Source organism: Thermobia domestica, chromosome 11 (genome assembly GCF_964235325.1).
Source record: "Thermobia domestica chromosome 11, izTheDome1.hap1.1, whole genome shotgun sequence".
NCBI classification, from domain to species: domain Eukaryota; kingdom Metazoa; phylum Arthropoda; class Insecta; order Zygentoma; family Lepismatidae; genus Thermobia; species Thermobia domestica.
This window is the reverse complement of record NC_137464.1, coordinates 161,543,148-161,567,429: the sequence shown is the minus strand read 5'-3', so window position 1 is coordinate 161,567,429 and position 24,282 is coordinate 161,543,148. Positions and strand designations below refer to the sequence as shown.

Sequence of the window (24,282 nt, the reverse complement as noted above, 5' to 3'; positions counted from 1 at the left end):
TGTTTAAAGGAAATAATTTATATTTAAATATATTTGTTCAAAATACGTAAATAATCATCACACTAGTCGATAAAAAGTTGCGTTTTAAGAAAGGCAAGTGTTGCGTACTGAAATTTCACTAATTATCCAAATCTCGCTAAGGAAAGGCCTACCATTTGAAACAGAAATAATGGAACGTGAGCAGTGCGAGGGACACACACGAATCTGAAAATTCTCTGACCTCTTTGTACATATTTCCTTTCAACGTTCTTGCTACGTTTTCCTTCATCATTGTTCAATTGGCTGGCTTACTCTCAAAACTCTGTATTCTAGTCCACCATCTGGTCCACTTGTGTTCAAAATCCATCATCCAAAAATCATATTACTTGTATACTATTAACACTTTTACAGTATTACTTTTACAATAATTCTGCTTTCGAGCGAAGCAACAATTATTTTATTTAATTTGTATTGCTTCAAATGAGGTAAAATGTTAATCTCCGCACGTGGAGAATATGTTTGTGGAACATATTTAAGTTCCCTTCTTCCTTAGGATACTCATTTCAAGGAAAATGTGATGATAAAAATCCATAAGATACTCTACTTTTGCTATAAATGTTGAAACACCTCATCATGTCGTTCTTTGATCGTAGCAGCATGATTAGCACTCAACTTGAGGTGGGTAATAATTATGTTTAAAATCATTTCATCGTTTAAAATCGAAGAAGATAGAATCTTAGCTAAAGATACAATTGAAAAGATCCCTTTAGTGACTAAAGTACTTTCCCCTGCAGTCATAACAGTGGGATCGGTAGCCACTCCATTGATAACCATTGATGGTGTGTCCTATTTAATGAGTTCATTGATAGTTTATTCGATTTTGAGACGCTAGAAACTAGGTATCGTATATTTTTTCATTTGCCCTTTGTCATTTTGTATATTTTATTTTCACTCTTCTTTCCCCATATGTCGATGGGGCTAAACTTGGACTTAAACGGCAATTAGAAGTGACAATATTTCATCTCACCAACCTTAAAATCTAGGGGATGTGACACTAATAATAGTCATTTTCGGTTATTTACCAACACTCTTAGGGGTGATAGGGTTGATTAAATTTGAGCTTAAATGTCATGGGAAGTGTCACAAATCAGCTTAGTGACACCAAAAACTATAGATTCAAAACTAACATCGATGATTTTCGTTTATTTCTATATATAGTACCCTTTCCACTCACTAAAAGGTTACTTGCTGCATCTTACCCCTACAAGGCTTTTTCCAGATATACCAAGTTGAATTGAAATTGATCCAGAGTCATGCTGGAATATACACGCATTCATTTACACACACAGAGACGTATTTATATTTATGAATAATTTGAATATATTAAATTTTATTATTTGCAATGTTAAATGTGAAGTAACCAGTTCTTGATTTTAATAGGGAGAAATCTATTTCTGAGTGCTCTCAGCTACTGTGCATTTTAGTATGTAACTGATTTTGATAATATATGGAATATTGAAGGGTTTTTCTTATGAAACAAAATAGCGTGGACACACACGTGTATCATCTTATGGTTCTGAACAATAAAATCTAACTAAAGCAAACAAAGTATTATCATTCCCTTTGCCCATCACTATCTCTCGTTTATTTTAGATAAGATGTACACAAGTGCCAATAACACACTTTTGAATCTGTCCTGACAAACAAACAACATCCCACCACATTAAACATATTATGCTACATATTTATCACTGATAGATGTATCTATAGGTCTGCGGCTGTTCGTTGAAATTCACAGTGCATTTTCATACATACATATAAGTGTCAAAAAGGAAAAATATCATTAATCTTTCATGAACCTTCTTTCGATTGAACTTATAACATGCTTAATCTCATATAATTAGTGTCTTAGAGGTAACTCATCCTAAATAGTACGAGCGCATTACCAAAACAAATTATATAAAAGGGCTATCTAGAAAGAGACAGTAGGCCTATACAGCTGCTCACTAGACCAAATAAATATACTTAGCTTAAACAAGTAAGATTTATGCGAAGAAGGTTTAACTTCCTTAAACATGACAACATATACCGCTACGTATATGAGTGTATTGAGCACTTCATATAACAAGTTACTACGGCTTTATGTAACTTTCTTGTGATAAACTAATATCAGAGTTGAACACATCTGTGTTGGAAACAAATTAAGCATAACCGTATTGAGAAAAGTTAAATTTAACTGCTATTCAGTTGGGATAGGTTAACACGTATGCTCTTTCGAGATGGAGCCGTGGTGGCTAAGTGGAAATGCGTTGACATGCGGGGCGTCTCTGGTTCGATCCCCGCTCATACCAATTGAGCTTTGTACTGGACAAACACCGTGTGCGTGGGTTTTCTCGGGGTTCTCCTGTTTCCTCCCACTTTCTTCATTCCACAATTTTCTTCATTTGTCATCATTACTATCTCTTTTAGCCTACATGGTATAACCGTGGGACGTAAAACTGAAAAATTTTATTTTACTTTTGAGATGTATGAGAGGTTGCACAACTCAAAAAGATGAAGGAAACAAAATATGCAATCTTAAGAATGGAATCTTTAAGTTTTACGTCCTACGATTATGCCGGCTAGGATACAGAGCCGGTGATGATGACAAATGAATGAAATGGTGGAATGAAGAAAGTGGGGGAAAACGAGAGAACCACGAGAAAACCCACGCTTATGGTGTTTGCCTACCACAAAGCTCACTTGGCGCGAGCTGGTATCGAACCAGGAATCCTATGCACCAGAGGTGAACGTTCTACCACTGAGACCCCGCGGCTCCATCTTCAGAATGAGGTTGTATGCTGTTGTTGAAATATATAACTTAAAAGTGATGTTATCAGAATACAGTGACTCACTTTAATATTCGGACACCATAGATATTACACATAATTTGCTTGCTGTACATGGAAAAAATAATAAATGGGAAACCAACGGAAAACAAGCAAAAAGGCAATGGTCTGATCGAACAAATATGCTATCAGTTAATTAAATTATGCAAATTAAGTCTACTTTATGAGCACGCAATTACAATATATCGTATTTTGAACGCCACTTTAATATTCGGACAGTTGTTTTGACGTTTGTTTAACAATAGTAAGCGAGACAGCAGAAAAGTTCCAGTTGCAATTTAAGTTGTCCCGAGACAGGACATGTGTATCTGCTTAGTTTACGAGTGATTAGTGTGACCGAGAGAAAGCATAAAAGGAAAATGGAGCGGAAGGGACCAAATACAACGTTTAAGCAACGGCATTTAGTAATTTTTCACCATTCGAAAGGTCTATCGTACAGGGAAATTGCAGAAACTACTCAATATTTGCTAAAGCACCATTTATGACATTGTACAAAAATTTAATAGAGAGGATTGAATCTAGTCAGTGCCTCATAAAGGTCCACCTGTGAAATTGAATGATGGAGAGAAAAGCAAATTGTTTCAGAAAGTGAAGACAAATTCCAGAATAAGTGCGCTGAAATGAACAGTAGAGCTCTATGAAGACACAGGGAAGTCGGCTTATCCTGAAACTGTGCGGCGAGTTTTGTGAAGTGAAGAGTTTAATGGGAAAATAGCTAGAAAAAAGGACTTTTATTAGTAAAATTAACAAAGATAAAAGAGTTAAGTTCACTAAAGATCATTTTGAGAAGCCCGCAACTTGATGGAATGGCGTGTTATTCACGGACGAATCAAAATTCAATCTCCATGAGTCCGATGCCGAGGTAATTGTGTGGCAGAAGCCAAATACACAGAGTTAGATCCTACAAATTTTCAACCTACCGTAAAGCATGGAGGAGGAAGTGTGATGGTATGGGATTATATTTTTGCATCGGGAGAGGCAAAACTCGTTTTTGTTGAAGGGATTATGACAAAGGAGGTTTATTTGAATATTCTCTGGCAAAATCTCCACCAAAGTGCTGAAAAATTAGGAATTATGGGGATGTTTAAATTTTACCAGGATAATGACCCGAAGCATGAAGCGCATGTGGTGCGCGAATGATTGCTGTATAATTGTCCGAAAGTGTTTGAAACACCACCGCAAAGTCTCGGCCTTAACCCTAGAGAGCATATTTGGGATGAGCTACAGAATAAGGTCAAACGGGTACAAGTAACGTCACGAGACGATTTGAAAAGGGCCCTCCGCGCAGCATGGGATGACATATCGCCCCATTCTACCAACAAACTTGTTGAAAGCATGTCCAACCGTTTACAGGAAGTCATGAAACGTCGTGGGTTTCCCACTAAGTACTAGTGAAGCGTTTGTGAGCAAGAAACAACACACACAAAACATATATGTAGTAGGTGTCCGAATATTAAAGTGACGTTGCAAATACACAGTGTCATCAGTCTCTGTACGTTCTTTCTGCTTCTTTCGTTCAAGACACCGTATTTGTACTTCGTTTCTTTCTGTAAATATATGAATATCTAAATACCTATTTTTTACACTCACACAGCTCTCATTTATTTCATAAACCTTCCTACTTTTAAGAAAATGCAAGTGTCCGAATATTAATGTGAGTCACTGTATCTTCTTTTTATTTTAATACATGCAAGTATTAACCCTCGGACTACTTAGGCATTTTTTTAACACGAACTACCAAGTTGGGGTCATTTTGTACCCACCTGTTGAGATTAAATATATATCGCAAAAGAAACAAATTTAGAAACTCTTGCAAAAATCTACAGTGAAGTAAACAGTACACGGAGTAAAACTAACAACTATTTATTATACTGTCATCTAGGAATGACACTTCTAAATGTCAGTCACATCTCCTACAAACGGGGGAGTACTTTGCGTGCACTAGTCACATCTCCCAGAAACGGGGGAGTACTTTGTGCGCACTAACTTAAAATAGCAGATTTATGGAACACACTAACGTTCAATTTGCACCACCGTAATGTATAAGCTTTAGCTAAACATGTTAAGTAATAACATATTTTTTTCACAATTTTAGAGGAACAATTAGAAGTATAATTACAAAAAAAACATACTGTGGTAAGCACAAACCACTCTCGTTGGTAGTGCAAGGGTTAATGGAACCTCAAACACAACTGTAGTATTTAAATCTTTAAAAGGAAACATTATTGACCAATTTCAACATAAGCACTAAAGAGCAGAAAATAAAAAATATCTAAAAGGTAGAAAATAAAAATAAAAATACTTAAAAGCAGAAAATAATTCATTACTATGATACATAAAAATCGTTGAAGTCTGTGCCCGTCAAAGAAATTAATGCCTCATAAAGTTACATTCCGAACTAATTATATATTAAGCATTAATTTGGTTTTGAAACAGACTTAATTTTTTTATAACTATAGCAACTACTTATTTAGTGGTTTCAAGAGTATTATTTATTATTGTTATTAACTGCTTTTAGCGTTTTTATTATTCTCTACTTTTTAGGACTTTCATTCAAGTCAGTTAATTTCTTTTAATTTTATATTTGTGCGTTTTAGTCCGTTTCTGAAGTTGGTTAATTTTTCTACCTAAAGCTTAAGTTTTCCACCTTGTCACTACCCCAGTAATTTAGTTAGATACCTATACTAAAGATAGCAACTTTTTATAAAATGGTTCGGCGTAAGAAACATAGGGAACAAGTGTATTTAAAAAAAAATAGGTCTACTCGTTACGGAATCATAGGTTTACGTGAACATAGACTACATTGCTATTTATACTATCACCTGTTGAATAGTTTCATTTCCTATCTCCAAATATTGACAAGATCTGGATAAAATTCACACGGAACCTGCGACAACGTATATTCTTTGAACCTAAAAATGAATAATAGCAATTTTGTACATCTATGTTAAAGCTTTGTGTGAACATGCTCACAACAAAGTCGATTAATAACGATATTAACAGTGTCAGTCGTTGAAGCGTTTCGTGGTCTAGTTCCGAAGACTACCACCGGATCCTAATGAAATTGATATGAAAGCATACTCTTTCAAACAACAAGTAGTAGGTATAAATAAACAGGTCGAGTTGAGAACCTATTCCTTCATTTGTAGTCTGTTAAAAACATCACTCGTGTTTCACGAAACAATAATTTTATATTATCTTACTGTGGAAGTTATTGACCAGTGTGTAATAACTCCGTTGAAGATCAAAATTTTCCAGAATATTTTACTCGGATGATACCTGTACAAAACACCAGTTTATCGTACTCGTATGTTCGTTTCTAGTTTCCTATTACGATTGTTTAAACATGTAAACTATTGATTCGTGGAACCTCATGATATTTGATCCTACATCTACATATAAGTATAAAGTTCATGCCTTTAGTGGTATTTAACCACCATAATTTGAAAGTGAACATATTGAGTTCAAAATGCTTCCTTCATTATATTTATGTATAGTATATCTTCCGCATTTATACACATAGATTAAATAAAATGATGAGAAATTAAATTTAACGGTAAAATATATGGTGAAATAGTACATCTTACCCGAGGCTATAAGTCGTGAATCACAGAATCTGTGCCTATTACTTAGCCCTTACCTTGGTCAGCCTGTTCCCGGACATAATTTAATAAAGTAAAATCATAAGATGAAGATATGGCAGACATTTGACTATAGTGGGTCTCTACCCACAAAGTTATCGCAAATAAACGGAAATTACAGAAAGGTATCATCATATACTAGTTGCTAGATTAAATGAGTTGCTCACGTCTATTTTAATAAAATGGCTTCACAGACTTGTTACTGAGCTATGCAAGGGCCCTATGAACAGTAAAATGCGAAAACTTACCTTAACCCATTACCCGCCAAAACTCTTGTATCGTTGTTGATTGTTTAAAATGTGTTTATTCATAACTGTTTGAGACATAAAGACTTAAAATTAGTGTTAAAATAGAGATAGCAAATATAGTTCAGGAAATACAACCCGTCCCATTTTTGGGACAATGGCAGAATACGTGAACATTTTATATTTGCATTTCGCAAACGTCTTTGAAATTGGTAAATTTATCAAATTGTTCCAAATGAATACACATTTGCACACTTCATTTTTTTTTACATATATATAATTCTAAATTACTTTATTGTTATCCTACAGCAGTTTGTACACTAACATTGGAATTATCTTTATGCATTTGTTAGTTCATTTCCATATTTTGCAAATTATATGGGATTACACGAAAACCAATTTTAAAAAATATAAAACACTACTCACTTCACTAATTCACATAAGCAACAATGTTTCCCTACAATTTATGTGTAAAATGAGTCAAAGCATTTGTCATGCAGTCCTACGTTACATCTTATACAAATCTTTATTGTCTTCTTCTTGCAAAGTGCACATCTTTTCTGCGTTTTGGTTACTATTATTAGATGATTTCCTGGGTCTGTACGCACGTCAATTCTCACTCTGCCATCTAACACTTTGCTTGCCTGAGGCCCTCTTCTTGTCGCAAAACGGTTTCCCTTCGAAAGGTAGAATAGAACAATCCGCTTCCGAACATCGAGCAGGGACATGTTCTCGCTTGCATTGACAATCTGATAGATCCTCCAAGTATTTACAACTGCGAGATCTAACATTTGTGTAAACAAAGGCCACCACCACTTCTTTGATCTGATTCTTACCTTGTATAATGCTGTTTATCTAGAAGGTCTACTCCTCCCACATGCGCATTGTACTCTGACAAGATGTGGCATTGGGGTGTATATATATATATCCTTTTTTTGCTTCTGGGAATAACGCCGAACTGACGACAGAGGAGCGATCGTGTCAAAGTTTGTTGCAACAAAAACGGCTTTGTTACCATTCCATTTCACAATCAGAATTTCATTTTCTTTATCAAATCTATGATCCATGAAACCACGTTCTGTTTCTTTCTCCATCTGTTCGCTGTTCATCAAAGGGCAGTGGTTGGTACGGTTCTCCCTAATAGTTCCGATTGCTTTCAGTCCGTCTTCTTTCAATGCAATAAATGTATTTGTGCTAGAGAAGAAGTTGTCAAAAAATATTTTATAGTTCTTTCTGTCCGCAACTGGAATACAAACTGTAAGTTCCTGAATCACTCTGTCACCAAGTGATCCACTCCTGCCACAGTATGGTGATAAGTTGTACAGAAAACCTGAAGAGCTAGTCAGACACCATAATTTGTAGCCAAATTTTATAGGCTTTCCGCGCATAAACATTTTCGCAGGATATTTTCCGTAATATCGCACCATCATTTCATCTAAAGACAATTCTTGATGAAAAACACCAAACTTCTGAAATTCTTTTCTCAAAGTGTCAAAAAATAAGCGAACTTATACATTTTGTCCTTCTTGTCAATTTTTGAATTATCGTTGAGATGTAAATACTTCTTTATTTCTTTGAAATTGTTTCCTGACATAGAGCTGGAAACAAGTGGAACACCCACATCTGGTGCTTGCTCCCAATACATATCTTCTTGCGGAAGCCTGTGGTATCCTGATAGCAGCAACACCAGTAAATGCACGCAAATCGTCTTTTGTTATGTCAAAATTACCACAATTCTTCTGAGCAGCATACACTTTACTCTGTTCAATTATTAGTTTCTCAACCTCGTCTGATAAAAACACAGCAAAAATTTGTGGCACTGTTTTACCTGACAACTTACTACATTAAATTTATTTCTTGAGTTTGCATTGATTTACTATATTTTGGATCACACTGATACCATTTCGAGGCACAAAAACTCCTTCCGCCTGGTTCATTTTCCGCTTCAGATACATTTGACGTAGACGGCGCAACATCGACACTTACCTCTGATATTTTCCTCCTCTTTGGAAGTGATGTGCTCGTTCCGTCCTCAATTCTACCGGAGTTGTCGATCAATTCCAAGGTACCAGCCATATCACTAACAGCATTTTCCAGTAAAGAGTTCTCTGGTACCTCTTCCTCGTCTGTAAATTCATCTGGTTCGGGAGGTATAATGACAAATTCCACATCTTCGGAGTCGATCTCATCACTATCGTACTTTTCTAATAAATTCTCTATTTCACCCACTGTGAGGGCAGGCTTATACAATGTCATAGAGTTCTACGAAATGCAACCTTCGTTACTTACCGCCAGCACCTAATTATATCTCCAAAACTATCACTATTCGACACAACACTGAACTATAACTCACATAAGAAATAACACAAACGTAATCAGCCAATGTCCCAATTTTGGGACGCTTGAAATAAATATATGAGAAATTTAACTAACTGCATTTATGTTGCATAGCAGACGATCATATTACTTTGAAATACATGTTGTCACAGAACAAACTTTATTTTATTGAGCATTCGATACAAATATTACGCTAAAACAGAAAAAAGTTTATGCAGCTGAAAAGTGCAAATTCGACATAACCTGGCGACATCACTTGGTCGTCGTATTATTAAAAATTTGCAAGTAACTTCTGTAAAATTCAGAAGAGACTCCAAACAAATGAAAGAAATTGAAATATCGAAAGAATATCTTTGCAAACACTTTCAAAAAATAATCAAAATTCCAGTCCCAAAAAAGGGACAATGGCTGATAATGGGTTAACACAAAACAAAAATAATTTGTCACAAATAATGTACAAATACGGTTCTTTTTTAGTTCCTGTGGAAGAATGTAATTTGAGGAAGAATATAACATAGAGAAACAAAGAAATTATGATGAAAAGTTGGACATGCTATTTAATAATTATGACATTGTATGAGGAAAAATGCAGAAAAATACAGTATGTAAAATGAAACTCTGTCGCATTGTGTTGTTTTAAGTGAAGCGGGATTCAATAAGTCGTCTGTCTTTAATTACTTATTTGTTTCCGGGCTTTTAACATCTCTTTTCAATACAAAGTTTATATAAAAGAGCCTTTCTACTTTTTTTTTATTGAACTCCTATCATATGCGCCCTAACCAGGTACTAAATACAAGCCTCCAGCCCAAAAAGACTTTCTGTTTTACAAAACACATGTGCGTAATAAAATTCACTAAATTGGAGCATATTCGAATACTATCTTGAATAGAACCTCTTATAAGGCTAGGCAAGTTCTCTCTACCCACTCGTAATGATATTGTGCTTTACGGATATAATATGTATAATCTTTAATGGAAATGAACTTATTCTAAGATAAAAGTTAAAAATTATAGGTTGAATGGTAGAGGCAACTTCAAATCTGAGGCAGAGCTTGCAGTCCATCTGTCCACTCTAAAATGTGTCTGGCAGACAGTCCCATTTCTTAAATAAACGCACCATGACCTTTCTCTCTCATTCCCTTTTCCTGTACAATGTTAAGTATGTTTAATCTCTTGATTATCATGATACAACCAATTAACGCTATCTATACTAATATCAATTTGGAGAGCTTTAGTGATTCTCTTGCATTTTAATAATTCTTTTAATCTCTGCGTGGCACGATTAAAAAATAAAGCATTGTTTTGGTGTACCTCACTGCTTTCCGTTTCGTTTTCCTCTTGGATATTTAACAGTTCACAGAGATATTTGTTCTCATTAGATAACACACGTTGGTGGAATTTTACTTAAGAATACTCTCTATACAGATCTAGTTCAAAGTTAGAACACAACAAGGTCATTATCGCGGGAGAAGGTCATTATCGCGGTTAGATTGCCAGTGGGAACTCGTAAAGTTCGGATCCCACGTTAAACCGTAGTTTCACGTCTTATCTAGCTTCGGTACTGGAAGGAATCTAAATCCCAAATCATCCAAGCAACAAAACGATGGTGATAGGTGGTAGTGATCCCAACATGGTAGCCATGAAACATCCTGGACCTACAGTATATGGAGTACTATAAAACACAAATATTCACTTTAACAGAACGTGTTATCATCCCAAGTGGCTACACAAACAGCTATTTGAGTACATAACCTGACACATAGATGCTTGTACTCAGACTGAGGTACGATATTCAATGCTCGTTGTAGATTTTGGCGAACCTGAGCGATGGTCAGCGTTTGCCTCACGGTAAGTAGCAATCCAACCACTCGACGTGCTCTATGAGGACTTATGTCTAAGGACGTAGGAAATCGAGATAGAAGCATGTACCGGATAGTGAAAAATCGATTATCCTAGCGTTATGGAGACGTTCGTCGTCATGCTGAAAGAAACGACCTCGAAAAGTGCCCAGATTAACTATAGGGAAAGGATTGATGTCGTTATGAATGCATGGAGCTCTAGTCATACTCTTCTGATTGAATACCAGAGGCGACCAAAATTTATTTTTTCCCTCTCATTCCATAATGCCAGGTATCAGCTCTATCTTCCCTCTCACCTGCAACACCTACGGACATGCACACGGCCGTAACTGTGTCTAAAACAGAAAAGTACTCTCATGGTACTTCTGTCCATTCGTCTCACCTCGGTGAAGAGCAAATGCCTTGAGTAGTCATGCAAGTTGAAGACTGGAACATAGATTTCCCTCAACAATCGATTTGTGGTGTTTGTGCGCTCACTGAGTTAAAGGGGAAAGCGTGGTCCTGGTTGAACTTTGATTAATGTTCATTATGGCATCTTTAACATTGTTATGATTCCCAGGATGTTGAGGGAGCATTTGGAGTACATCCTCTGCGGCAGAAATTATCTGCCTCCCATCGTGTGCACCACAGATGTGATACTGATACGTCAAGACTCCGCCAAAGTAAATTATACCGAGAAAACACCATTTGTTTCGAAGTCCAGTGTATGGACACGCTCGATATTACTTAATTTTACAATGTTAACATTGTTTTGCAACTGCACAAACATACTTAATCCACACTCAACTACATTCATATATATATAACATGAACTTTTAAAAAAATGAAATTTTAATAATTCATTACATAGAACTGACAAAAACGTGAGCTGGCTGTGAGGAGCGAGAAAATTTAATAGCTATAAATTCTATAGAAAGAATTAAATTTTAATTAAATCCAAGACATTAGTTTTAGTGTATTAATCTATTATTTGCTGGGTCCAGCTAGATACTATTACTATAGTGTGATATTTTTCTTCCTGTGCAGATACAAGGCATTAAGAGTCCAAGTGAATGATAAAGATACACTAAATGCTCTCGTTCCAATCTACGGACGACCTGAATACGACTTCTGGTCAGCACCTCGTCTAGGGAAACATGCAGATATTCTAGTATCACCTGAAAATTTCACGTCGTTGACAAATTACTTAATAAATCATCATCTGGACTATGAAATAATTGTTGATGATGTTGAACGGTAAGTGCAGTATCAATTATCCTTTCTTTTCTATTTTCTCTCAACTTATTTTTATCTCTATTCTTGTATTACTTTGTTTTCTTTCTTTATATGGCCATTTTGTTCCGTAATGTTATTATTAAACAGAAAATCAAATAAAGACTTTGGTCCAGTGCATTGATGGCTGAAAAAGATAGACAATAAAGGGAAGACAACGGTGACGGAATAATAGACATTTCTACTAATTTTGATTGTGCTATAAAATACTTTAGAGCTAACTGTTTACGGAATACATTTCTTTTCAATCATGCATTGATTCCACTAGTCCAAATTTAAGACTGAATTTCGGTCTGTTATTCGTGCGCTTAAAACAATGACCGCCATGTTTGTACGTCATCTGTTGGTGTAGGGAGGATTGTCTGCGCTACTCAGTATCGAAGAGACTTTGCAAAAGATATTATGCATGTTTTGAACTGTTTAAGATATTGTTAATAAAACATAAAATAAGGTAACAAACTCACGGTTTCTTTGCAAAATAAACCATTTGTCTATTTGTTTATAATCAATTATTTTAACATACTCTAGTATCTAAGAACAAGATTATGGTATATTGATTTCCAAGAGTATACAACAAAGTATCTAACATATAGTACCGAAGAATTACTTGGTAACAAATTCAATTCAGTGAATTTACTAAACCATCAAAATATATTAACTATCGTTGTTTTCATAGTAGTACATCACAATCAGTGCCTATGAGTATACGTACTCATCCAAGTTTTGTAGTTCTTTTAAAATCTGTAACATACGTTACACGTAGGGACGTACGCAATGAGTGGATATAGGGTGTCCGGAACCATTCTACCCGAAATCTCAATTTTTCTGCGAATATAATTACTCAGAAGGGAGTAATTTTACAAATTTTAATAGAATTTATCATTATATTCAATTTTCATCCCTCCTGGAACGATTTGGACTCCTTCCGAAACAAATTCCTGCGTATGTCCTTTGTTGTACTTATAAACACACGAAGGCAGTTGTCATGGTGATTTTGTTTAGTATCTTTACGTAAATGGATATTATTTGCAGACTGAGTTAATACACTAATTAATGTCCTCACCTTTGCCTCACCCATCGACTTTACGAAGTGAATGTTATTCATGCTTAAGAAAGAAATAAACGATATAAAATCACGGTGATTTGATACTAGAATGCTAATTTCTGGTATGCAAGTTCGTCGTAGATTTGATAAAGAATGCATTCAATGAGAAGCCTGAAGAAGTTTATCCAGAAGATAACAGTTCTCCAAGTAAAAGTAACGTACGTTCGCTACTGAATTCAATACTCGGACGCACAAACTTCAAGGAAGATACAATCATTCTTTGAGCTTTCTGGGAAGTTTCTAGTACTATTATAGAACTACTTTACACATTAACAATATTATTTCACCATAATATTTTCGCATTTACCGTTGTTTTCTTTAGTCTAAAGAATATACTTATAAATTGTTTATATTAATCTACGAAATGTGCACCTAAGTAAACGCATCTCGGCATCGGTGCGTGCAATTATCCCAGCAATGTTACAACGTGTGCTCAGGTGTATCAGGGTGAGATAGCAATTGTGTTTGAATATGGAGGACGGTCATGTCGATCTGCTGTAATTTCGTTGACTTACCATGTCGTATTTGATATTATAAATAATTCATTTGAATTCAAATGCTTCTTCCTAGTGATGGGCAGTGGGAATATTCCCGGTGGGAAGGAATTTAAAAATGGGAATATTCCCGGGTATTTTCCCTGACCTATAAATTCCCGGGAAGGAATTTATTTCCATTTCTTTACTTTATCTTCCAAATTATAAGAACCATATGACTTAATACTTTATTTTAATATATTATGATTTACTTCTAGGTTTTAAAGAACTTGGAGGTTAAAAAATTTAAAATTATTTGACGGTACTTTATATAACTAATAATATGATTTTTAAGTTCCATTTCCATTTGCACTAAAACTAGGGTAATTGTTTAGTATTGGGGGCCAAAACTAGCAAAAAGTAGGATGATTTTCTGAAGAAATGATTTGATAGTGATGTTCAAGTAATCAAGAAAGTATTGAACACATTTTTTTTAGGGCAGTAGGGGATTTATACAAAAAGGAAAGGTAAGTGGAAGTGATTTATGTGAGAAAAGATAGTGAATTGTTGGTAACGAAGATAGAAAACAACATGCCATTCGGGGCTCTAACCCGCCTTCATTCGCTAACGCTCGCTTTGCAATGCTGCCTGAATTTAATGTTGGTAACGTAATTTAACGTATGAAACCATAAGAGAACCGCATCGGTATAGACTATCGCAAAAAAGTAGGTGCAAAAGCTAGCCCCCAATGCTAAAGAACAGCCAAAATTAGCAAAGTACTAATTTACAAATGATGAAAAGGAACCATTTTGTAAAGTAATTTAGAATTATGAAGAAATGGAGATGAAGTACTATTAATAAACCCTGAACCACCATTAGTAATAGACATCGGTCTTTGTCCTGTCTCTGACTCGAATTTCTGAAGAGGTACTCGGACTTTTTTTTTACATGTGAATTAACGTATGGAATTTCGAGAAATAGGTAGAATGAAAGGTCGTCTATGGCAAAGTTACGTGCTAAAATATAAAGATAAGTAAGTATCTTGCAAATTTTGTGAACATAAATATGTATGCGCAAATGTTGATAAATGAGCTGGTGAGACATGTATTTTCTAGCATTTACCCAATCTAATTGGTTTATAACATTTATAAATTTAATGTGTTTATAATATCAGTAATAGAGTCAAGTTGAGCATATCCACTTACATATAAATTTAAACTGTTACTATATATTTTTTCCACATATATTTAATTGATAGAACATTTATGCGTACTCTCTAAATATAATAAAGTGTTAATAAAGTAACATATTACCCTTCAGAATATACATTTTAAAGAATTCTCTGTTTACAACAGTAATAATATGCTGTGATATAAAAATTAATTCAACTTTGAAATCATAATATAGTAATAGAATGCAATTTTGTGTCTGATTGTACATAAATTCCCGGATAAATTCCCATTTTGGGAATCTTCCCGGGAATATTCGCAGGGAATATTCCCGAATAATATCTTCCCGGGAATTTATCCATCACTACTTCCTCCTAGAAATGGTTGACACCTTATATATTTTATTACTCTGTTATTTGCTGCAAGCGAATATTATCACTTTCTAGATTCACATAATAAGCATTTTTTTTAGGAACTGTGGACACATATATATCATAGGAAGTGTTTGATAATATTTATAATCTGGTACTCATACATTTATGACTTGTCACAGTTTTTCTTCCTCTTTCTTCAAACGTAAACTTAAAATGATGTTCATTTAGCAATTGTTAAATAAATTAGATACTTTTTATATGGTACTATGTAGTAGATTCTTACAATTTTATAGTCTCCGAAGAGAACCTAAAAGTTTGTAATTGCGCACATCTTTGTGTCCTAAATTTAATGCAGCAACATTATGTGAAATTTCACTGCTCGAGAACTCCACCTTAACAGTTATTTAGTATAAAGTTACACAAGAAACTTTCATCTTGTTTGCCAGATTCTTTTAGCAATGTGATGTGAGTTCATTATCTTTTGGTGGTTTCCCTCTTTTCATATTCCTAATACTATGCAGTTTGTGTCTTACCATTCGAAAGTCTCTCCTACATACATGAGGGTGGAAGAATCTGTTCAGAATAAGTTTTCTATTGGACATGATGTAGTCAGTTTCATTTGTTTCACTTGAGATTGGCCATATCCATCCTGAGGAGGTACATATTTTGATCTTCAATGAATTCTGCTAAAAAGTTACCGTACCGTGTTCGGGGGTTTTCCCGGGGTTCTCCCGTTTCCTCTCACTTTATTCATTCCACCATTGCATTTATTTCTCGTCATCGTCATCTCATTTAGGCTAGCCAGCATAACTGTGGAACGTAAAACTGAAAGAGTACATTTCATTTATAAAAGGTTGCCGCCATACACAAAAGTTTCTTTTTTCTTTTAGCTTTTTTTTTCATTTCCGTTTTATCCAATTTTGGCGTCGTCCATGACGACTCTTACCTTAATCATTTTTGTTTCAAGCTTTATTGTAGATTCTTCACGGAAGTATTACTTTCTGATTTGTATACTGGGCAAAATTATACTTATAACACTAGTAATTTCTTTCCATGGTAGATTTTGATATCTCTTATTAGCTGGGTAGAGAAACAACTTACTTTATACAAATTATATTTCATTGTATAATATGTGAAAAATACAATGTTACCTTCTTCATTTTCATATCCTTTGTAATGCAAGAAGTACAAATTAGTAAAATGATCTCTCATTGGTTTCTTTTTATTTAGTTTCACACTTACTCTTCTTCTGATGAGAGGAATCTAGCATTACGTGAGACAATTCTCAGTTTCAAATAACAATCTACTTATAACTCCAGACAATCTTAATACCCTTTCTGTATGCGTGTAATGCTACATATAGAAGTTCCAGATTGTGAGGATTATGACTCACTTTATACTGCTATAGTTTGTTGAAATTAATTCGAAACGTATTGATGAAAGATCGTTGTGCTGTTAGTTGTGATGCTCATATTTTATTTTACTCGATATTGAATATTACTATTTTTGAATAATTTAAACATTTTGTCATTCTGAATTAAATTTATATGTCCGTTTTGGTACAAAGTTACCAAAAAGAGTTCCGTCACTTTTTCACCCTAAAACTACGAACATCGATATGTCTCCTAAGACGAACCTGGAAGATCAAAATAGTCATCATCAGCATGGACGACCTTCTGCTAACGTTCCGGAAGGCCATGGATTCCATCGTGGTAGAACTTGGTGGGCGGAGAAGTGAAGACGGTATGAAGTGCATTTTTCACCTCCACTAGGGATTTGAACTGATGTCATCCAAGATTGTTGTCCAAGGAATAGAACAGGTGATAATCGGACGGCGCAACGTCCAGGGACTATGACGGATGCAATAGCGTTTCTCATCCAAGGCGTATAATGGTGTCCCGTGTCATCCTAGGCACGTGGGGCTTAGCGTTGTCATGAAACACGAGTATTTCTTTGAGATTCAGAAGTGCTGCCTCCAGAGTTTTGAGCTTTTCTTGAACACGGCTCAACTGCTGGCAGTACACAGTTACATTGATGCTTTGACCATCTTGTAGCAGTTCCCGATGCACTATGTCGCCAGCAGTCCACCAAACACACAGGAGGACCTTCTGGTGCAGTGCTGGTTTCGGCTGTTTCGGAACCGGTTCACGGGATGCTAACCAATGATGACGGCGCCGTGGAGCTTATTACAAGACCCACATCTTATCATATGCCAACACCCTGTCCAGAAATAGCTCCTTCCTCAAACGAGAGAGCAAAGAAGCACAGGTGTCTGCTCGTGTTCCCTTCTGGGACGAAGTCAAATCATGTGGGACCCATCGACCCAACTTCTAGTGCTTCCCAAGTCGATGGAGGTGCTGCTCTACTCGCATTCACAATAGTTTCTCCACTCACACTCTTTTGTGGTCCTAGTTCTTCCATGTCTGGCCACTGTTCGCCTTAATTGCTGCCTGAAGATCTTCTGTATTTGTCTTCCGGCACGTGATGTGTCAACAAGTGTTTCGTCACCGTCCTTAAACTTATGAAAATACCGCTGCACTGTCCCCATAGTCACGACACCAAAGGCACAGCATATTTTCCGCCCCGCTGCAGCGCCGTTTGAACCCAGTTTAAACTCGTACAGCATACATGCCCTTATAACGCTCTGTGGAGGTACCCATGTTCATTATGTCCTTACTCTAGTTCAAGGTGTAACTGAATTGTCAGAACCAGGTAGTATGTTGGATATACCAACACCAACAACTGACCTTCTCCTTACCTCCTTTTGCATTCAACTCACAATGTGAGGGCCAATCGAACACAGACCTCCACAAAAAGCGACAGAACTTTCTTAGTTACCTTTATAATATGTGTATGCATGACTTGATACAGCAACTTTATGTTATTAAAATTCCTTCTTTACATAAATAAGCATATAGACACTTTTAATCTGTTCACAATCCATGACTCCGTTCAAAATGTGAACACATAACATTACATGTGAGAATTACGTAAATGTTTGTGATACATGCTAACAACGCAGCATTAATTTTAATATAAAAAAATATGGTTAAAACTCAAATATCGGGAACAAGTAGAGAAGTCAAAGGAGACATATACCTACGAATACTAGGAGTCAAAAAGGACTTGAAGTCGACTCTAGACTTAGGTCTGACCAATATCATCTTTCTCCACTCTCTAATAGTCTATGTCGACAATCTAGGTGAACTCAAGCGAATCTAGTGGAAAGAATTGGCTGATCAACATCAGTTCGAAATTAACCTCAGGAAATGAATTTGGACACTCTCAGAAATTATACTCTCATCTCTAAGAAGAGTGCACAACTCAATGTGTTTCTTATATTTAATATGTGATCCTGCAATACACTAGCATCTCTCGCAACTCAGACACACATATATTATACGTAACACATACATTTATTTACATACATGAAGTACACGTTAAAACTGAAACTTGTTCCTAAACTTATCGTTGATGAATAAGATGGCAAAGATTTGGAAGATAATTGAAGGCTCCATTCGCGGTATGACCTTTCATATTAGTTAAAGCTGTATTCTATGGAGTACCTAGTGATTAGCTCACACTGTCTCACCTCCTGTTATAACGAAAGTTACTTAGTAACAACGTGGAAAGTTTATTTTTTTTTTCACCTTCTACTGAACATCCTTACGATATTCACAGTTATACATAGTAGTTAGACCCTATGTTTAATGTTACAGTTATGTATAATGTCACTAATAAGGTTCAGTTTCGTTGAACCTGAAGAAAAAGCTATTTATTTGAAAACGTGCAATTTGTAATCTAACTGATCGATTTATTCCGATTCACCAGAGAAATTTTGTCAAGGTAACTGTAGGATAATATTTCTAAATGAAACTGCGTTATTACAGCAATTTTACTGTTGCTGTACGATCTTGGAAAAAATAGAATTAGGCTCTATAACTAACATTAAGGTTAGAAAAAATATAGAAACCATTTACGAGTGCCTGAATCATGGCCTTGAATTTTGTGTAATTGATAGTTGCCGAGATCACGCCATCATGCAAGATCACGCCACACAGTTTTTTTTTTTTTTCATTATTTCGTGCTGCAAGTACCAGCTAATGTGAGTACGTTGTTTCTAAAGGACAATGTAAATCATACACTTTTGAATTTCCTTTTAAAAATAAATAAACAAAATAAGGAATGTTAAAAAAATAATTTTGAAGAAAATTATTCGACAGTTTATAAACAAATGTTTTCTTCTATTATGGCTGAAAAATTCTCGAAGAGCGAATACTTTTGTTCTCTTGTTTGCGTCCTTAGATTAGTGCAATGGATGTTTAATTCATACAATATGCGATACTGTCGTAGACACCATGTTGTATTCATCATATTCGCCAGAGCCGAATTTTAAATTTGCTACGGAATGAGATTTCATACCAAGGATATATATTTTTTTCGTTCTTCTCACTGCAATTACTACATACTCCTGAGTCCAGAATTATATCTGTAATATATTCTAATAAATCTGTTCTTAGAAACAATGACGTCTATGTTTCCACCTCAAAATTTATACTAAAACAACGAGAACTAAGTGCTCCTTTTTCTCAACTTACATCATAATTTCTTTTTTTAATTTCAGAGTTGTTGAAGCTGAGCGGCAAAGAATGAGAGTAAAACGAAGTGCTGCGACTAAAGCTATTTCTTTCGATACATTCTACACTACAGATGAGGTAAAATAGTCAGTGGTAAAATAAATTATTTAGTAATACAGTTTCGTCTTAATGTGAGGTTCTGAATAATAATAGAAACAAAGCTCTTAGGCTAAATTTATATCCGAAAATACAAACACTAATATTGAAAAAAAACAACAATTTGACTGCTTTTGACTTAATTTGTGTGAATATTTATTTTAGTTTTTACGTAGCTTATTTTTGTGTGTATTCAGGGGCGCCGGAACCGGGGGGGCAAGGGGGGCAGTTGCCCCTCCTGAAATTTTGAGAAGGGGCAAGATACTCGTTTTGCCCCCTCACTTTCAGACTAAAAACATCACACAACACTGATTATAAGAACTAAATTTTGCTTTTTATGGTAAAATATCTATTTCTGATTCATCTTTCTCTTTGAAACAAGGGACCGGGCGCTTCTTCTGCCCCCATGTTAGACAGAAAGAGTTAAGAAAAAGAATTGAAAATTCTCTTTATTTCCATTGGTGTACATACTCAAAACACTGTAAATTCTTTAAAAATTGTTGTTTAAGTAATCGTAAGTCTGCAATATGAAACAAATCGTCGAGCGAGTTTTTAAAGTTTGAAAAATATAACAGTTTAAATGAGTAACAGGACATTAAGGGCCTAAATACATTTTCCATAAAGTTAAATTAATGTTCTTACAAACAATACGCAGAGTGCAGTAAGTTTTATAGTGAGGAGGAAAAATGTATAAGGTAGTCAGATTAATAATTCAGAGCACATGAAAAATGCGAACTCCATTGTCGTTCGGTCGTTTAACCTTTCACTACCATTTTTTTCGGAGTGAGAAACATTAATATATGGCTACTTTAAGTAAGTTGTTTTCATATATATATATATATATATATATATATATATATATATATATATTCCGCCGTTTAGTTTTTCAACGTGGGAAGGGTGGGACATTATATATCCCACTGATATTTTTACGTGGGACCTATATGTCCTAGTGGTAGAGACATGAATGATCATCTTGTATTTTCAATTATGATACGTATATTGTCAAAAAAAAGGTCGTATTTATGATTACAAATATTTTACATTTCGGCATCCTTTTCCAAACAAATGACAGTACATGCAACCACTGCTTTATCACTAGCACATTGTTCACGTTCACTTCCACTACTGTCTATTTGATAATGTTCATAACAATTCTGTGAACCATTAGCAGGCTTGTCTTTACTAGTGGAACATCGATTCATAGCAATAATATGCGGTAAATTACCACAAGTCCTCTGAAAATGTATCGTGGAACACATATGTCCCAGTGGTAGTGAAAGGGTTAAGATATGAGTGCAGAAACAGAACACCTGTTTCAGCTCTCCTTTCAGACCAAGTTCGTAAACAAGAATAAGAAAGACAGCCACTGCCTATAATAACTAGTAGTCTTAGATATTCAGCTCGCAGTGGTCAAGCAATCAGTGGACATTTGCATAGTACGGATAATTTGATGTCGCTCCTGGCTGAAAGAAAAATGGATGTGCCTGTTCTCAATCAATGGATTAATCGACGGGATAACTGAGTTAGTGCTGATTGAAAGAATGATATTTTAAAGATTATGGAACATGCAATATAGAGATACTTGGTAGCAGAAGTTAAAGAGTCTCCATTTTATGCAATCATAGCCGACTCCACGACTGATATTTCAAAGAGAGAACAGTTGTCTCTGTGTGCGCTGTATTGACTCTGATTCATCAAACCCCCAAAAAATATTTATGGGAATGATCACCCCACATGATATAAACAGAATTCACTGTCAAAGATATTCTAACGAAACTTAACCTGAAAGCATAGGGGCCGCGGTGGCTCAGTGGTAGAGCGCTCACCTCTGGTGCTTGGGGTCCCGGGTCCACCGCCAAGTGAACTTTGTGGTGGACAAACACCGTGTGCGTGGGTTTTCTCGGGGTTCACTCGTTTCCTCCCACTTTCTTTATTCCACCATTTCATACATTACTCATCATCACCGTTTCCTTTAGCCTAACCGGCATAACCGTGGGACGTAAAACTCAAAGATTTCATTTAACCTGAATGCAGAAAATATACGCGAATAGTGTCATGATGGTGCAGGTATTATGTCAGGACGGGTAAATGGTGTGCAGAAGATAATTTCGACTCAACATCCGAAAGCTGTATACATTCATTGCAACAATCATGCATTAGATCTTCCATTGCAGGAAGTAGCACGAAAATGTGAATCTTTGTGTGACGTAGGGCTATAGTGAAAGACGTTTGAAACATCAACCTGGATTCTGCAAAACGATAGACAACATACACCGACATTGTTTTTGAGCCCTGTAAAACTATCAACGAAAGTAATCCTAATTATTTGCAGCCTCTTTGTCCTACTCGCTGGTGTGTTAGGCGAAAATCTCTAATCAGATTCTAATCTACTACAAACGAATTCAAGTCACGTTGGAAAAGAATCATCAGTAGTACAAGCGGTCCAAATGATGATCAAAAAGTAATTCTAAAAGGGTATTTGAAAAGAATGAACAAATTCGGAATGATGTTTTCCTGATAGTCATTATACGTGCTTTTGTACGTGCCTTGTGGACAACTGGCGAAAGTGCTTCAAAATTCTGAAGCTTCTGCTTCTGGAGCTAAAAGAGCAGCAGCAATTCTATCTAGGGGATACTCTGAGAAACCTACGAACGGAGAGTGCATTTGAAAACATCTATAAGGAAGCAAAGGAAAATGCAAACAGACTACACTTAAAATTGCCCATTCATCAAGATCAAATAGAACACCAATTAGGTTGGAGCAGACTGATAATCCTTCTAAGCAGCTATCCCAGAACCTGTATCAGATCTTCCAAAAATGTACTTCGAAATCATTGACTATTTGTTGAATGAAGTGCAGCGTCGTTTCAATCAGCCAGGCTTCAAACAACTCATAAAACTCTAGAAGATACTTTGTGAAGGAGCTAAATGGGTTGGTGGGCCTCTCTAAAGAGAATATTTGAAGCAGGAATTGGGAGTTCACTCGTCGGATTTTAACCTGGATAGATTATGAGCTCAGCTCAGGCTGCTTCCACCTACTTTGATGACGACTGAGTCGCTGATGACCACCAGAATATTAAAAACTATTAGTGCTGAACCCCCAACTGTTCGCAGCTTCTCGACCAAGTTGTTCGTCTAGGGACTTTCGTTCTCACTATGCCAGCTTCTTGAGCATTTGCGAAAGATCTTTCAACTATTTGCGACGTCTAAAGACATATTTGAGGACGACCATGACACAGGAAAGATTGACTCATCTGCTGTTGCTGCATATGTGTAGCGACCAGACTTAAACACCATTGCAAGAGAATTCATATGAGAGACAAGTGAAAGAAAAGATACTATTGGTTAATTTTGAAAAGAAATAAATGAAGAATTATGTAAGTGAAAATATCATGCGTATTATAACCAATTATTCAAATTACAAAATAGCACTTAAAATTCAATACAAACTTGAATTATTTCTTATTGATTGTGTCGTAACAGTTACTTTATTAGTGTGAAGTGAAGTGAATGTAATGAGATTAGGAAGAAAGGTGAATGTAATAACAAACTGGATATACTGAAATGTAGTAAAAAATACAAATAACTCTGGATAATTAGTGTAATTGAATTTTCTATATAAATTTTATGAAGTCTTTAGTGAAAATTCCATTTTTTCATTTCTGGTACGAAGTCAAGTAGGTAGAAAAAAATATATTTTCTTATTTTTTACTTAATTATGTAGCTGTTTTATATCATAATGTACAAGTTACTTTCTACTACAAAGTGCTACAAAGTTTGTAGTTCTAAATAGCATCTTCTAATATTATAGTGTACTGCAACACTAGAACTGGATTTTTAGAAATATAACTTTAATTTCCTCGTTTCCAAGTGATTTAAGTAACTTTAAGATTCTTTAATAGTGTCCGTGTGACCACGTCCAATACAGTTAAAAATATGTACCAGCATATAAAATGGTAAAAATTGTACTTACAAATAGTCATTGTGAGCAGTACAAATTTTACAATTTTATATGTTTTTAATTCTGATTTCAGTGGTTGAAAATTTCTGCACCAGACCAAAATCCAGCACAAAACTGACACGGGATTAATTAATCTAAAGATGTAAACTAAGATGCCTCTCATAGATGGAAATTTTACTCTCATGAAACTGTTTACAGCTTCATTATATTATTATTATTATTATTATTATTATTATTATTATTAT

General features: G+C 35.3%; 1 protein-coding gene across 1 annotated transcript in view; it reads left to right on the top strand.

Moving 5' to 3' along the window:
• The window catches only part of LOC145664535 (carboxypeptidase B-like), a 111,179-nt gene that overhangs the window by 3,198 nt on the left and 83,699 nt on the right, over positions 1-24,282 (top strand). The window contains exons 2-3 of the mRNA XM_081731293.1: positions 11,975-12,184; positions 19,966-20,056. Of these exons, the coding sequence (XP_081587419.1) occupies positions 11,975-12,184; positions 19,966-20,056 (301 nt within the window). The remainder of the gene's footprint in view (positions 1-11,974; positions 12,185-19,965; positions 20,057-24,282) is intronic.